The 17342-nt window shown below is 33.9% G+C and overlaps 2 protein-coding genes across 2 annotated transcripts; both read right to left on the bottom strand.

The window, feature by feature from the left end:
- Positions 1-1257: 1257 nt before the first annotated feature.
- On the bottom strand, positions 1258-5985 carry LOC131599498 (putative disease resistance protein At3g14460). Its single transcript, XM_058871828.1, has 5 exons — positions 5857-5985; positions 5604-5684; positions 1765-5423; positions 1531-1605; positions 1258-1394 (listed from the first exon to the last, which is right to left on the bottom strand). The coding sequence occupies exon 3, from the start codon at positions 5421-5423 to the stop codon at positions 1770-1772; it is 3654 nt and encodes a 1217-aa protein (XP_058727811.1). The 5' UTR covers positions 5604-5684; positions 5857-5985; the 3' UTR covers positions 1258-1394; positions 1531-1605; positions 1765-1769.
- A 9568-nt stretch (positions 5986-15553) lies between these two features.
- Positions 15554-16611, bottom strand: LOC131599499 (WAT1-related protein At1g68170-like). The gene is made up of 3 exons (XM_058871829.1): positions 16451-16611; positions 16002-16153; positions 15554-15925 (listed from the first exon to the last, which is right to left on the bottom strand). The coding sequence occupies exons 1-3, from the start codon at positions 16607-16609 to the stop codon at positions 15730-15732; spliced, it is 507 nt and encodes a 168-aa protein (XP_058727812.1). The 5' UTR covers positions 16610-16611; the 3' UTR covers positions 15554-15729.
- Between the last annotated feature and the right edge of the window lie 731 nt (positions 16612-17342).

Below are 17342 nucleotides of genomic sequence, written 5' to 3' on the forward strand. Positions count from 1 at the left end.
TCAAATTGAAGAAGATATTAGATTTTGTAGATTTTTGTTAGAAGAAGTAGAATAATCAAAATTGAGAGTCTTTTAGGGTGTGTTTGGTTCAAACGAGGGGGATGGGAGGGGAGGGATTTTAATGGAGGGGAGAGAAGGGGAGGGGAGGTGAGGGGATTTTTTTAATCAGATGGGTGTTTGGTTCAAACGAGGGGAGGGGAAGGGAGGAATTTTAATTAAAAATATGTTTGGTTCAGGAGGGGAGGGGGGGGGGGGGATTTTACTAATAATTTACATTTTTATCCTTATTATCTTATATAAGTGATACAATACGATATTCAAATGTGAAAAATTTATACATATTTTTTTGTTAGTAAAATTTCTAATATTGAGTGACTAAAAAGTTATAATTTACTACATAACGTTAGAAAATTGAGTTCACTTAATTCGAATAAAATATTTAAAAACAAATTAAACTATATGTTGATAACAACTTTGAAATTGTAATGAATTATTTAACACATAAAATACATAAAATAATTTATTATTAAATATAAATGGTTTAAATCTTTTAATAAAATAAATTAATTAATTAAAATGAAAATTTTAAACTTTAATATAAAAGAAAATACGATAGGATAAAAAAAAACATAAATAAACATAAAAGAGTTATAAAAAAAATCAAAAAAGTGAAATGATTATGAATTATATTAAGGACAAAAAATTCAAAATAATTTGAGGATGGAGAATAATTATAATAAGTTGATAGAAACAATCGAGAAAAATCACACATAAGAGAGCAATAATACAAAAGAAAATGAATAATTTTAAAATATTAAAATAAAACTGAGGATATTATAGTAATTATAATAATTTTTAAAATATTAAAATTGAGATTCTCTCCCCTCCCCTCCGAATCCCTCCGATTTGGAGGAATGCAAAAAGTGTGTTTTGGAGGGGTTTTGCTCCCCTCCCCTTCCCTCCCCTCATAAAATTTGAACCAAACACATCTAATTAAAAATATTCCCTCCCCTCCCCTCCCCTCCCCTCCCCTCCATCTACCCCGAACCAAACACACCCTTAGGAGGATTCCGAGAATAATAATGGCTAGCTAACCATCAATACCATTATGGTGTTACATTATACTTATCAACATATCATCATCTTATAGTAATTGCTAGCTTGAAGCTTGCTAACATTGGCCAATCAAAGCTTGAGAAAGCCAACAAGCATCAGAGAAAGCTATTATTAATGGCAATATTAAGTTATAGTGTAATGAAGATTGAAATTCATGAAAGATATCACATAGTATTTTTATCATTACAAATTGTTCCTGTAGAAATCAACTCTCAAAATTGTTCTTCAAACAAGATTCCAAAGGCACAATCAACTCCTTGTAAAGGATTACAATTAATCTGTAAAATGTTTAATAATGCTTAGAACCACAAAACAATTGTTTATTTAGAAAAGAATTGATGTCTTGTGTAGTTAAATAGTACTATTGAGAAGTTTCATGCAAATTTGAATTAGAACTGCAATGAACTTATGTACCTTTGTCTTCTCTATGTCCTGAACTTTAGCACTTCACCATATTTTTGGTTTCACATTCATCACCAAACATGAACACTAAATATTATGCAACACATCTGATTAGAATTCAATTTCAAAAAAAGTGGATCCAGTTCAAGTAAATACTATTCTAATATAAACTTTCAACACTTCATATGAGATATACCAAAAGAAAACATGTAAATAACCCTATTATATATGTGCCAGAGTAGGTACCTGAGTTAATTATCAATGATTACACATTCAATGTGTGAGATCTTCTGCCAATCTTCGCCATTTGGTTTCTTACATCGCTGTTTGAGCAATGGACAATTTCCCCGAATTTGTAGAGTTGTAATGGATTTAGGCAGACCCTCCTCTGGCAAGCATTGGATGTTGGGACAGTTATTAAGAATCAATGTTGTAAGAGAGGGGAGGTGGTCGATACCCTTGTAGTCAAGTTGTTTGAGATTTGGACAATACGTGATAGTTATACGAGTAAGAGAGAGGGGAAGTAACCCTTCACTGGGAAAGGACTCCATATCCACTTCTTGAATATACATGTCACACATAGATGTGTTGGTTGGGAATGCCAGTTTCAGTGAGTCGATGAGAAGTTTGGAGCATTTCATGAGAAAGAGGCTTCTTAGGCTTGATGGAAAACCACCATTGGAGAAAGAATTCAGTTGTGGACAATCCTCTATAGACAGCTTATAAAGAGATGGAAGCAGGATATGCATGCCTTCAGGCAATGATTTTAAATTCTCCAATTTGGAAATTAGCAAATACTGTAGCTTAGGTGCAGCCAATCCTCCTTTGGGAAATGATGCGAATTTCGGACACTCTTCAATTGATAAAGATGTAAGTAGAAGATGTTCATGCTCCTGTGAAATCATTTCAAAGTTATAGCACTTATAAATGTCAAGAGAATCAAGTTTTGGAAATAGATCCAATGGGAAGGTCTTTAGAGATTCACAACTACTTGTGATGTCAAGTTTTACAAGGAAATTGTAGCAGCTGCCTAGGGGAATATTCATAGTTGGGCAATCTTCAATTTTCAACGTTCTAATAGAGGTAGAACAATGAGACAAGATATTTCCGGTCCATTCCACGGAGGATTCATCTGTGCAACATCGACTAATCACAAGAAACTTCATAGTAGATGAATGATATTCAAATTGCAACTTTCTGCAATAAGTGAGACATAATTCACGAATGACCGGAGAGAACGGAGCAGAAGCCAAGAGGTGTTTGCAATCAAGAATTTCTAAATTTACTAAACAAGGAAGTTTTTCAGGCAATTTGTCTTTTAGATTGGGACATTGCACTATAGAAAGTTTTTGTAGACGCGGAAAAGCATCCCTTCCGACTTCATATTCCCATTTTTCCCATCCACTCATATCTTTAAAAGTTAAGGTTTCCAATGATGGAAATGGAATAGTCCCATTTCCATAAAATTCCCTACCAATCACCACTATGGCAGATAACCCTTTAATCCGGAGGTGTTTGAGTGATGACATAGCTCCAAGTGATGGAATCAAAATACAGTTTCTACAATTACTCAACTTTAAGGATACAACATATGACAATGAATTGTCTCCAAACCAATATGGAAAGAGTGTACCGCCATAGTTCTTGATTAACAACTTCTTCAAGCGTTTAGAAGGTTGTAGCTTCTCGAGCACTTCCCTTTCTTTCTGCGAATTATCACTATTTTCATTCCATGTTAACTCTAGTTTCACAAGGTATACTTTATTTTTCAAATTTGCCAAAAATGCATACCGGGGATTCACAATGTTTTGAATCTCTAAAATAGATAGTTCTCCGTGCAGATTGAATTCTCCTAACTGTTGGATATTGGACTCGCTATCCTTGTCCACATAAAAAGAACTCAATTCTTCGAGATTCTTCAACTTTTCCATTTCTTTTGGCATTTTTCTAACTTTCGTTCCACTAAAATCCAAATAGCACAAGTTCACGAGCTTATATAAATTCACGGGTAACTCTTCAAAATATTCACAGTCCCTCAATTTCAATAGTTGAAGATTATAGAGAGAACATAAAGAATCGGGAAGGTTTCTGATTCTAGTCCGAGAAAGATCGAGGTATTGTAGATGTTTAAGATCGCCTATTGTATCCGGCAACTCAGTCATATCCCAATAAGCACATAAAGACAAGACACGTAATAACTTGAGCTTGGAAAACAACTCAGGCAACATCACAGTGTCATACTTCAAGCGCAACCACCATCGATGTTGATAAGAATCCATAGATAATGGTAGAAATGTGTGTAATCTATTAGCATGGTGTAAGATCTCGAATCCATCAAAAGATTCAAGTTCATCACATAAAAATGAAAAATGGCGAGTCAATTTTGGTATACTTTGGGCATCTTTAACTTTCAACGTGAAGCAAAATTTTCCATATACATATTTTGCTAAATCATGGAGAATGTTGTGCATTACAAAAACATTTTTGTACTTTTTTGACGGTTTAAAAAATGATCTTAGTAGTAGATCGTTGAAATACCTTTCACCAACTTCTCTCCGACTCTCAACCTTTTGTTCAGGGTATTGTAGAAAATTTTGAGCCATCCATAATAAACTTAAATCACCCTTTTCAAACAAATAACCTTTTGGGAATAAGGCACAGTAGGCAAAACATCTCTTGAGATGATAAGGAAGGTTTTGATAGCTCAATATCAAAGTAGGGATGATTTTAGTCTCTATATTTAAGTCCCATATCTCGCTTGACAATATCTTCTTCCATTCCAATAAGGATGACTTTGTATTCAAGAGACCTCCAATTGCTTCCAAAGCTAGAGGCAATCCTTGACATTTGTTCGTTACCTTCTTACCAATCTTCTCAAACTTAGGATTTATCTGAGAATCATTTTTATCTTGGAATGCATGTTTAGAAAACAATTTCCAGCTATGTTCTTCTTCTAATTGCTCAAGCTGGTGCAATTTATTTGAATTCATGACTAAAGCGACTTTCTTACTACGTGTAGTGACAAGAATTTTGCTTCCCCGAGCCCAAAAACCAAAAGGAGCCTGCAAAGCTTCCCACAACATATAGTTCTCATTCCAATTGTCATCTAAAACAAGAAGAAATCTCTTCCCGATTAGTTTTTCCACCAAATTTTCTTGAAGTATGTTCAATTGTAAACTATCATCATAAGTTGAATTAGTGACTTCTTTGAGGATTTCTCTTGTTATTCTACAAATGTCAAATTTTTCTGAGACATATACCCAAGCTGAAAGATCAAAAATTCCCTTCGTCTTCGGGTCATTGTATAAATGTTGGGCAATGGTGGTTTTACCCATCCCTCCCATACCAACAAGTGAAATTATTGAAAGCATCTCAGTGTCGGATACGAGCCAATCAAATATAATATCTTTGTCACCATCTCTACCATATATAAACGATTCAAGAGGCAAACATGTCGAAGGCAGCTTTTGTGATGCAGCACCAAAACCAATAGTATGCTCTTTCAAAAGAAGTAAATCCTTTTTGTTTACAAGGCATTCTAGGTTATCAACAATTTCTTGCATTCTAGATTCAATTTTCTTGTCAATTGAACTAGAAGAAGCACTGAAGAGAGTCCACAACTTACTAGGTCTAGTAACACGGATTTGGGATTCAGCTTCAAACTTGCACTGCAAAACATGAATGTTGATTTCATCCAAGAGATCCTCGGCGTCAAGCATAACATCTTTGACATCATCAAGGCATGCTTCTGCATGAGGGTTTCTGATCTGTCTCTCTTCGGCATCGTCAACAAAGGCAACCATGTAACTCACTGATTTGATAAACTTGCTCACGAGCTCTCTATTGAGTTTTCCTCCACATAAGTAGTGCAAGATTTTCGCGGAACACAGCAAGCCAAATGCCATCTGAATGAAAGATGAAACAAGAGCACTTAAGAAATTCAGCAGCCGTGGCACAAACGGTAGTTGACGTCACGTTTGATGGGAGGCTTACAAAATATATAATTCTAGATTTTTATTTGAAAATGTGTTTAGCAATCTATAAGACTGTCAATATATAGTGTCTAACTAGTATAGTAAAAATACCTTAAGACTTTGGAAATGTCTGAGATACTCTATCTCTCACTTTCTATGAGAACCAATCTTCTGCTTTGAAAAAAATGATCTCTGAAGAGAATAACAAAATCCAAAAGGAAACATAAAGAAACACTGAAATCTATTTTTTTTTCCCTAACCCTAATCTCTAATACCAGTACATAATACCATGTTAAGAAGATTAATATATAAACTTATTACAAAATTGCATAAGAAATTAAAAATTGAAAGACCACAATCTAACCTTTATCAATAAGAGAAATCACCACCACCAGCATCATGCGAAGAAGAGGACATGGTGTTATTTCATCCCATCAATCCAAGACACGAAAATACGAGAGGATTTGATTCTGTGACGAATTAAAAACGAAAGTTATGAATTAAAATAGTAAAACAATATAATAAATTGAAGGCTAGACGAATGGAAAGTTTTGCAAGTGTCACCTTTTGAGGCATTGAAGTATTATTATGCAATGTACACGGTTTCAAGTTTCAACATCCTTCTTTTAGATTTTCATTGTATAAAAGTATAACACACGTCAATGTCAATTTATATCAGTTACTTTGACCCTAAAATATGAAACCAAATACTTTTTATGTAAGCAAGATATATTAATAACGGAGAACTAAGGGTTCTCCAACCTGTTTACACAGAGTACGGTATAAACCGTCAAAAAGTGAAGATTACACACCAATTACAACTACGACAAAAAGAGCAAAGGATCCTTGCTAAACTCGTAGAAAGAATAATTGGGATGTGTAATTTTCCCACAAAAAGACCACCTCCACACCACGTGTTTGATGTTCCAAACGGTGTTATTTACATTCCAAGCTTCCTTCCGAAAACAACCACCATTCCTAACCAACCAAATAATCCAAGTGGTCGCTAACCAAACCACTCCCAACTTCCTAACTTTCACCTTTTTACTTACAAAAAAATTGTGCCAATCAAAAAAACTCGAAAGCATTCTTCAACAACCGTGTCCCCTTTACCAACCAACCTAGCTATCTCATTCCAAATAATTTTCACCACCAAGCAACTAAAAAATAAATGATTACTATTTTCCAAACTATTATCACAAAACAAGCACTTTAATTCATCCAAAGGAAAATGAATACCTCGAATCTCCAATAAGTCTTTCACCGGTAGCCTATTGAGAAATAATCTCCATCCGAACGCTTTGATTTTGAACGGAACATCTAATTTCCATAACAACTCATAAACACAGTCATGCCTATTTGAAGGGCCAAAAGGAATACGGAGATTATTATAAAAATTGTAACAAGAGGCTACCGTAAATTCCGCTTCCTCGGGTGCACTCCACTCCACGGAGTCCTTGCCATCCATCCAACCTCTATACTCCTCCATCCTCCCTTTGAAAACCGCAAACTCCTCCTACACACCCATGTCAACCACGTCGCCTTCGGACACCCCGAAATTTTCCCATTTCCACCCTCCATCCGACCAACCACCCATAGCCGCCACCGAAACAAACTTTAACCGCGAGATGTCATATATGTCCGGAAACATATTTTTCAAAGAACGATCATATAACCATCTTGCCTCCCAAAAAGGGGTGGAGAAACCATTATGAACCGAAAACCTACAAAAAGTGACAATGGGATCAAGAGGAAAAGAAGAAATAATGTTAACAATATCCTTCCACCAAATCGAACTATTAGGAGAAACTCTATTTACTCCACCGTCCTCAAACATTTTTGAAGTAACATCTCCATAGTGAGCATTCAACACTTTAATCCACAACGATTCTTGCCTTTGAATTATCCGCCATCTCCATTTGTTAAGAAGGGCCACATTAAACTTAACAATATCCTTTACATCTAACCCCCCCTTATACAAAGGTAAAGTGACATCCTCCCACTTAACCCAATGAATTTTCCTTTTTTCCTCTACTCCTCCCCAAAGGAATTTGCTTTGAACACTAGTAATTTTCTTGGCCACCTTTTTCGGAATTTTATAAAAAGATAAGGTAAAAATGGCTAAAGAACTAAGAACGGATTTTAGAAGAGTTATCCTACCTCCCAAATTAAGGTACCGGTTAGTCCACCCTTCCAAGCGATTATTTATCTTTGACAAAAGAGGAATCCAAGTGGCTTCTTTCCTCGGATTGAAACCAATAGGAATTCCGAGAAAGTAAAAATTGCTATCTTCCAACTTGCAAGAAAAGAAATGAGAAACCGCTTCCAAAAAATGAAAATTAGAATTAATACCAATCAACTTACTTTTATGGTAATTAATCCCAAGACCCGACACCAACTCGAAAGCCCGGAGAACCACTCTCAAAGCCCAAACATGTTTCCAATTACTATCTCCAACAATTAAAGTATCGTCCGCAAATTGGAGAATGTCCACCGGACAAGAGCCATTTACATTGAATTGTTGAAAATCTCTCATCTCAATAGATTTTTTGACAAGCCCCGTTAAACCCTCCGTCACTAGAACAAAAAGAAAGGGAGAGAGAGGATCGCCTTGTCTTAGACCTCTCGTCACCTCTAATTCCTTTGTAGGACAACCATTAACTAACACGGACATGTTACTATTAAAAACTAGTAATTCCATCCATCTCATCCATTTGCTACCGAACCCCATCTTTTTAAACATAAATCTCAAAAAATTCCAACTAACCTTGTCGTAAGCTTTTTAAAAATCTGCTTTAAACAAAATGCACCCTTTTCCTTCCTTCCTCGCATAATCCACCACCTCATTAGCCACCATAACTCCATCTAATAAATGCCTACCGGGAACGAAAGCGCTTTGACACGGAGAAACTATAGAATGAAGCACCCCCTTTAATCTCCCCGCCAAAAGTTTCGCCACCACTTTGTACAAACAACCCACTAGACAAATGGGCCTATAATCATCTAAACCAATGGGATTATTCGCCTTCGGGATAAGAGCTAAAAAAGAAGAAGTGATCGCCTTGGAAATGAGTCTATCTTGGAAAAAGTAGCGAAAGAAATTAATAAAGTCTTCTTTAATAAAACTCCAACACTTTTTAATGAAAAGGAAGGAATACCCGTCCGGACCCGGGCTCTTCGCATCACCACACTCCCAAACCGCCTCCTTAATCTCACTTTCAAGAAACGGTCTCTCAATATCCAAAGCCTCCTCCCTACTAATAGAATTAAATAAAACACCCTCTAGCACCGGTCTAATCTCCTCCGTTTCGATGAACTTGTTCTCAAAATGCTTGAAAACCTCCTCCCTAACGTCCTCCACCGACTCCACTAAACCTCCCGAAGAAAGAATAGGACCAATATGATTATGTCTTCTTCTAGATTTCATCACGTTATGGAAAAAACCGCTATTAGAATCTCCCTCTTGAAGCCACTTCAAACTAGACTTTTGAAGGAGCATATTTTCTTTAATTCTCAAATTCCTCCAAAAAGTGCTAGTCGCCACTTTTCTAATCTCCACATTCTCCTCTAAGGAATTTAAAGACAAAGAGTTAGACAAGGACACTAACCTCTCATCGGCAAGATTAATCCCTTTCACTCCTTCCTCTATATCCAAGTCGATCTTGCCAAAAACCTCCTTATTCCACTTTTTGAGTTTATCTTTTAGAAGTCTTAGTTTTTCTTTCAACACAAAGTCTCCTCTTCCTTCCACCTTCAAAGACTTCCACTCCTTCTCAACAAAAGACATGAAAGAATCGAAAGAAAACCATTCGTTGTTGAATTTGAATGGTTTAGGCCCCCAATTATAATTTTCCGTCTTCACCTAAATAGGACAATGGTCCGAAATATCCCTATCTCCGACCATTTGACCGATAACATCCCAACGATTCACAACAACATTAGATAGTAAGAAACGGTCGATCCTACTCATCGCCTTTCCATCTCCACCAAACCACGTATACTTCTTCCCTTTGCATGGAATGTCAACCAAATCTCTCTTAAGAATAACATCCGCAAAACAATCCGCCTCCTTCTTACTCACCCCCCCACTCTCCCTCTTCTTTCCCTACCAATCTTGACCGCATTGAAATCTCCACCAATGATCCATTCCCCGTCATTATAAACCTTCTTCAAATCTAATAATTTGTCCCAAAGAACCTTCTTCTTTTTAAAGTCATAAGAAGAATAAACGTTCACAATATTATAGAAGTCTTCTTTCCAACTCACTTTAATCCCCAAATACCCTTCCCCTTTAAAGCTAAGAATGACCTCCATCATACTCTTCTTCCACATTGTGATCAAACCGCCCGATCTTCCCACCGCATTGGAAAAAGAGAAACCGATCTCCGGATTTCTCCAAAAGCTATAAGCATACTCCTCATTCATGTTGGTGATCTTTGTTTCTTGCATAAAAAAGATGTCCGCATTACCTTTATTAATTAAAGTGCTAATCCTCCTTCTTTTGAGCGCATTTGCTCCCCCTCTAATATTCAAGGAACCGATAATCATGGTTCCACATTGTTATTCTCCTTCCTTCCTTCCTTTGACACCTCCTTACTCTTCTCCAACTTTTCGATTCTATTCACTAAATTACTCCGGCCTTTCTCATCAACAACCCCCAACGCTACAATAGCCTCCCATAACTTTTCCTCAACGTCCTTTTTAAGGAATTCCCATTGTCTTCCATTATTCCTACAAATATATCTTATACACAGTTCACTTGAATCCTATTTATATGTTCACCGGTAAACAGTGTTTTTCATTAAAATAATGTTATTTTTATTTTTTTCAATAATTTTTTTAAAATTTATTTCATAACCCACATCTAAGGATGAGTTATTAATCAATTTTACAATTATATTAACTAACGTTATTAACCACTTATTTTTCTCATAATACATTAATCACTTTCACTATTTCATTAACCAAAAAAATACATACTATTAACCATGTCCAAACACTAAATCATAACTCATAACTGTATTAATAAACTTTATTTTATTATTTAATATTTTTTTATGTTTAAGAACTCATTAACCAAGTTATGAATTGTATTATCCAACTTTATATATAATATTAACTTAAGTTAGTTTACTATGTAAGATTTAATATTTGATTTCAAAACACGATAACCGAATTCCAAATGTATTAACCAAATTTTGATGTTTCATTAACCAAAGTAATTTAAAAAAAATAGATAAAAAAGTAAAAATAATATATAAATAAACAATGTTCACGTATTTGTGAACTGTGTATTTGGTGTATGTGTATGAATTTAGTGTCATGATATCATTTTTTAATATATATTCGGGTTAAATAAGTCTAGAATTGCCATATATATATATATATATATATATATATATATATATATATATATATATATATATATGTGTGTATATATATATATATATATATATATATATACACACACATATATATATATATATATATATATATATATATAAATATAAATAAGTGAAGCGTATCCGATGAGAGTTGATATATATTGTGAGAAACGAGAACTATCCATATCAAACGTCAGATTTAATTAACGTTCAAGATTTAAAAATTCCATATAGTGATTACCCTATTGAATTATTTACTACTATGTTTATTATTTAAAAACTCCATAAAAATAATATTCTTATCCAAAATACTTTTATTTTATAATCAAACTGTTATAAAGATATTATTTTTTTTAAGCAAAGATTTCATTGATAAAAGAGAACCCAAATTCTCTGTAACACTCCATATCTACCCGGTAATTATAATAAAAATCAGAGTATAAATTCCAAATAAGTTCATTTGAGGTATTACATATTCGTCATTTCAAAAACATTTACGGCTTACTTGCCTTCATATAGATACATAGCACAGAAATTTAAAACGATAATCAAATCATTACTAAAAATCACTTTGTTCAAATTCAATAATTAACTCGTAGTGGAATCATTAAAATTCATAAATATTCAAATCAAGTCGTAGCATCTTTGCACGACAACTTTAAGTTACAATTTAAACTCAAACAATATAAAATTCAGCAAAAGAAATAACAATTAAAACAATCATTTTATCCCCCGAGTGCTACGTATCAGAGCAAGACACCAAGTCGAATAACAGCAACTAAAGACTTCGTAAAATCACTTCAAACTTCCACCTCTATTTTGAGTACCTGTCTATTTCCCATGATAGGGAAACATCATTTATAAGGGGTGAGATATCGAAAAATATAAACAACAGTATGGTAATTAATATATTAGATCAGATCATACAATTATCACAACTTCCAAATAACATTTATAATAACAATTAGCAACAACAGTTATAACAACAACTTTAGCAACAATTTGTAATAACAATAATAACAACCATCGGCAACAACAATTATCACAATAGTTACAATAACTATTTTACAACTCAAACCAACACAACTTATATCAACAGCAACTCATAACAACATTAACATCACAACGACTCAAAATGCGACACAACTATGCACATGTATGTGGTACCCAGGGCTTCAGCCCCCGTCGCCAATTGCCAGTTAAACTGAGGCATCAAGGCATAGGCCTTCGTCACTAATTTGCCAATTCAGGTCATCGCCAAAAATGCATATGTATATGAATGCAACAACCACATACAACAACAACATCATCGTCACAAAGGCATAAGCCTATATCGTCGACATACCAATAAATAGAGGTATACATCTTCACTGAAACATCCTGCAACTTCGCATAAAACAATAGAAAATAGAAACAAAATAATCACAACTTCACAAATACTTCGCAATAACATAATTATTATTACAAAACAAATCAATCAAAAATATATACCAATATACACGACCGACTCCGACAATTTTCAACTAAATCCGGACAACTAAGTTTACCACTTAAATTACTATTTTGACTTATTCGGCTTTATTTTTATCCACTATTTTCACTGCCAATTATCACCTAATTTCTACAGATTTTATTATATTATTCAATTAATTTTTCTGCATTCCACAATCTTACTGTTATTAAAATATCAACCCTGCTATCAAAACCTGCTAAAATATTCTCTACTACCTGCTGTCAATTTTTCCGCTAGTTAAATACATTATGTATGCATATACTACTTTATTGAAATAACTATAATTAAATGAATCATATAGCCTAGCCAAACAGAAACAGACACATCACGCAACATGACAACAAAACAACACAACATGCTGCACATGGGGTGACGATCGTCACACTGCCCCTATAACCAAGATGCTGATCGGCACCCTGTCCTCCTCCCTCTCTGCCGATCGTTATAGGCTACCTTCCGGTCGTCACAGCCTTCCTTCTCGTTCGTGCTTCTGCGATTTCTTTTCTGGTTTCCAATTCCTTTTCCAGTTCTCATTCTCAAATCCAACTGTCACCCACATAATTACAGCAATATAAAATTATACCAATCAACGTATATTAATATTCCACAACCAATTTAATTAATCATTATCCGCATCAAAGATAACAACACAGCAACAACAAAATTCATAAAACAGTCAATTCTTCATAAATTCAAACAATACAGTAACAACACACAATTCATGGTATTAACTTATACAATCCCAATCCTACATACTAATCATCATATTCCTGGTTATATAATTCAAACCCCACTCTTACCTTGTATATGAAGATTGCCTCTAATATCCGATCGAATGTAAGCCTTTTCCAAACGATCAACGATCAATTCCTCCTTTTTTGCCAAAACATCGTTCCTCTTTGTCGGCAACTTCGTTTCACGATCTATTCTCCCAAAAGAGAAAGGCTTATTTTCCACATAAACCTAATATTGGAGTATAGTTTAGATATGGGCTTCTGAAATGTATGCTGATAGTAGTTAGGCCCATTAGTCTCCTGTGCTAGCCCATGCCTTAAGCCTAGTTATATATTATTATTGTTACATTGTGTATTAGAGATATAATAAACTCTGCAATTGTATTCATATATTCATCATCTTCTTCCATTGGATAAAAGATTCAAAAGATGAGTCACAATATTCATCTCGAATATGGTATCAGAGCCTATTCACCAGACCATGGGCCGCCCACCGTTAATATCCACGCACCAAGTCCAAAAAAAAAGTGTTGGGCATGAGGGGGTGTATTAGGAAGATCCTAAAGTCCCACATTGGTTGGAGATATAGAGGGACACTCCTCATCTTACCAACCAGTTTTGTAAAGATGAGCTAGGTCAAACTAACTGTGCATCAAACTTAAAGTGGCTCATGTTGATCACCACCTTTCAGTTTGAGGGGGGTATTGGAGTATAGTTTAGATATGGGCTTCTGAAATGTATGCTGATAGTAGTTAAGCCCATTAGTCTCTTGTGCTAGCCCATGCCTTAAGCCTAGTTATATATTGTTATTGTTACATTGTGTATCAGAGATATAACAAGCTCTGCAATCGTATCCATATATTCATCATCTTCTTCCATTGAATAAAAGATTCAAAAGATGATTCGCAATATTCATTTCTATCACCTAATTCCATATATTCTCCTTTTTAATCCAATAAATCAAATAATAATAATATAATTACTATTATTTGTTAATGGGCCTACTAATCGTACACCTCCACATTGCTATACACATCACACCACAACTAATCCAAATTAAATAATATTATTACTAATATTATTTTCTTCAACCAAAAATCCAACTTTAATAATTCTTTGATTAACCGACTAAATAATCAAATTCCTCGTCTTATAACATCACTAATAAATCTAACTTCGATCGAATTTCCATATTAAATCCTTGAATAATTTATTCAAATAATTAAATAAATTTTCGGGTGTTACATTCTCAAGCGGGAAAACAAAACACCCCGAAGAAAAATATCCACCAATTGACACTTACGATAAAAATAGCATAGGGTCTTTGCTAAAATTATAAAATTACAATTGGTTTGACTAATTTAGTTAAAAATATTGTTAAAATATTGTTTACATACATACTTAAAATTTAGTTAGAATATGATTATAAATATATTTAAATGTATTAAATATATTTATTTAAAATCAAAATTATCTAAACTATAAAAAATTTCATGACTAAAATAAAAATTCCAAAATAAAAATAGAAAAATAATACTAATTTTAAAATAATAAAAAGCTTAACTTATTTACTCTTCTTCCTAGTATTAAAATTATTTTAAAATAAAATTATGTTATTTAAATTTCTTTTAAAAAATTAACTATTATAACGTTGTATTTCACATTTTATAAAATAATACTTACTTACAATTTATTTTATTAAATAAATTGTTCTAGAATTACTTTTAAAAGCAAGTAAAACTTTTAATATTTTAATAGTAATTTAATCATCACAATAAAGAATAAAGACACTATAGAAAAAAAGGTCTCCGGCCACGCCCAGAAAACCGAGGCTATATGCAAAATAACCGTGGCGTAACGCTGAGGTCACGGTTTGGCCACGGAAATTCAACTGTGGAGTATGCGGCCGTGGCCTAAAGTAAAGTCCATGGTTTTTTCGGTATAGACCACGCCTTTTTTACAACCGTGGCTTTTTTAGGTCACGGTTTAGGTAGCTTGATTAAGGTCGCGGTTTGTATTTGCCATGACTGCAAAACTGTGGCTATATGGTAAAGCCACGGTTTCATTTTAACATTTACGACATAGTATTAGTTCAAGATATAGCCACGGTTTAGTTATGACCACCTATTTAAAACCGTTGTTATATGTTATGCTTTCTAAACCATTTATCTTGCCACGGTTTATTTCTATATCATTACATAAATATGTCATTTTATATATATATATATATATATATATATATATATATATATATATATATATATATATATATATATATATATATATATATATATATATATATATATATATATATATATATATATATAATTAACAATAAATTATAGGTGTGACCTAAGAAAATCAATGAACCATTAAGTATAACAATTTTAAAAGAACATTACTCATTAAAGTATAACACGAGGTGTGCTAATTTTTTTTCTTCACCGTTTATTTCATGGTATGACTCAATCTCATTTTTGCTTTAATGATGTTCTTTGATTCCTCCTCCATCAACATTTTATGGATTCAAACTTTCGTGTTCAATCCTTTGGTAACTTATTCCCAAATTTTAATTCATGAAACAAAAATTTAAATTAATCCTAAATCTATGTAATAATAGAATTGCTCCTACTGTTTGGTGCGGCTATTGTTGCTTCAGTGACCAAGTCATGATCTAATGTCTTGGACATAACAACAACCTCAGTTGACCTTTCAAATTCTTGAGCAATGAAGTTAGTTTCTTTGCTCTTAGCCCATAACACCATGTACAAGGCACCCACAATTAGCACACCTCCAATTACACTAACATGTTTCACAAAACCAAGAGTTAGTACAAATCATAATCATAGAGAGTTTCACAGTATTTTTATATGCATACCTTCCAACATAGAGAGTCTCATCTAACAACAAGGAAGCAGCAATAGCCATAATCAAAAGGTTAACAGGGTTGAATGCAGATGCATACACAGGACCTTTCTTCCTTACACACCATGCTGTCACAATAAACACTAATCCAGATGTCAAAACTCCCTGCAGTTAATAACATTCTCGTGAATGTGTGCATGAGTGCGTGTTTCTAGTAAGAAATCTGAGTTCGTAAACTGCGGTTAGAAGTCTGAAACTCCAACCCAATTTCCATTGACTCAAATCTTTCTCAACACAAAGGGCAAAGAAAATCAATGAACCAATAAGTATAACAATTTTAAAATATTACTCATTAAAGTATAAGTGCTGCCCTAAGTGAGCCTAACTGCACTGGAAGAAAGGAATCATTTTGATAAAAAAGAAAGTAAGACACAAGAAAGAAGAAAGGAATTATTTTTATACCTTCCACTTCATTGTTGGAGCCCAGCCAAGTTTCTCTTTGATAAGTGTATTGTCTGAGTTACGACCACGAACGCCCTCTGGGCCAGGAATGTGATGTATAGGAGTTTTCTTATCGTCAAAACCAAGAACGATCTCAGCCATCTCATTCATGCTGACCATCATTCACTTACTTAATATCAGCCCTGTAGCTTTGACACAAGGAAGAAAATACAAGTCAGCAGCAAGAATTTTCAACCCTGGGCAAGCCAATTCATGACTCAAGTTGTACTATCGTGTCAACTTGCCTTTTCTGCTTTGCAAAGAGTAGCACACTGAGCCTCTGCTAGAGCTTATAAACAAAAAACTACAAACTGGTACCTATTTAATTTGCATGTTTTATACTTAAGAACAAGATCATGAGGAGATGAGATATTCAAATGCCAAAATTGTCTGGACAAATAAAATAATAACAATGAGATGTAAAAATGAGACTGCTAGAGCTTAAGATGGTTCATTAAAACCAGTCATGTGAGGAAGATAATTGTTTGAAACAATTTTGGCAGTCTCATCAATTAAATAGGAAGCATCTTGATAATGAACAAGTACTTATTCAAACCATTATCATCCTTTTACCAATTAGCAAATTAGCTTGCAAACTGATGGGAATCTGAGAGGAAGATGTAAAAAAATGAAACATCTATCCAAATTCCATTTCATAATTCAGTGTCCACAAAAGAGGTCTAAACAAGCTTTGAATAAGTACCTGCAAGAGAAAGCTTTAACCCCGTCTCTATGTCTGAGATACTTGGAACCATAAGCCCTGTGGAACCAATGGACTCAGCAACCTGTATATTCCAATACCAACAAAGAGAAGTAGTAGTTCTCTCTTGAGCTAAAATTAGATACAATGAGT

This window comes from Vicia villosa, linkage group LG4 (assembly GCF_029867415.1).
Source record: "Vicia villosa cultivar HV-30 ecotype Madison, WI linkage group LG4, Vvil1.0, whole genome shotgun sequence".
In the NCBI taxonomy this organism is placed as follows: domain Eukaryota; kingdom Viridiplantae; phylum Streptophyta; class Magnoliopsida; order Fabales; family Fabaceae; genus Vicia; species Vicia villosa.

Bases quoted from the DNA above. Each gene is read 5' to 3' on its own strand.
- LOC131599498 (XM_058871828.1), bottom strand. From the start codon at position 5,423: ATGGCATTTGGCTTGCTGTGTTCCGCGAAAATCTTGCACTACTTATGT.
- LOC131599499 (XM_058871829.1), bottom strand. From the start codon at position 16,609: ATGGTCAGCATGAATGAGATGGCTGAGATCGTTCTTGGTTTTGACGAT. The intron at 16,154-16,450 runs GTATAAAAATAA...TATTAACTGCAG, and splicing joins CTCCAACAATGAAGTGGAAG to GGAGTTTTGACATCTGGATT. The intron at 15,926-16,001 runs GTATGCATATAA...GAAACATGTTAG, and splicing joins GAGACTCTCTATGTTGGAAG to TGTAATTGGAGGTGTGCTAA.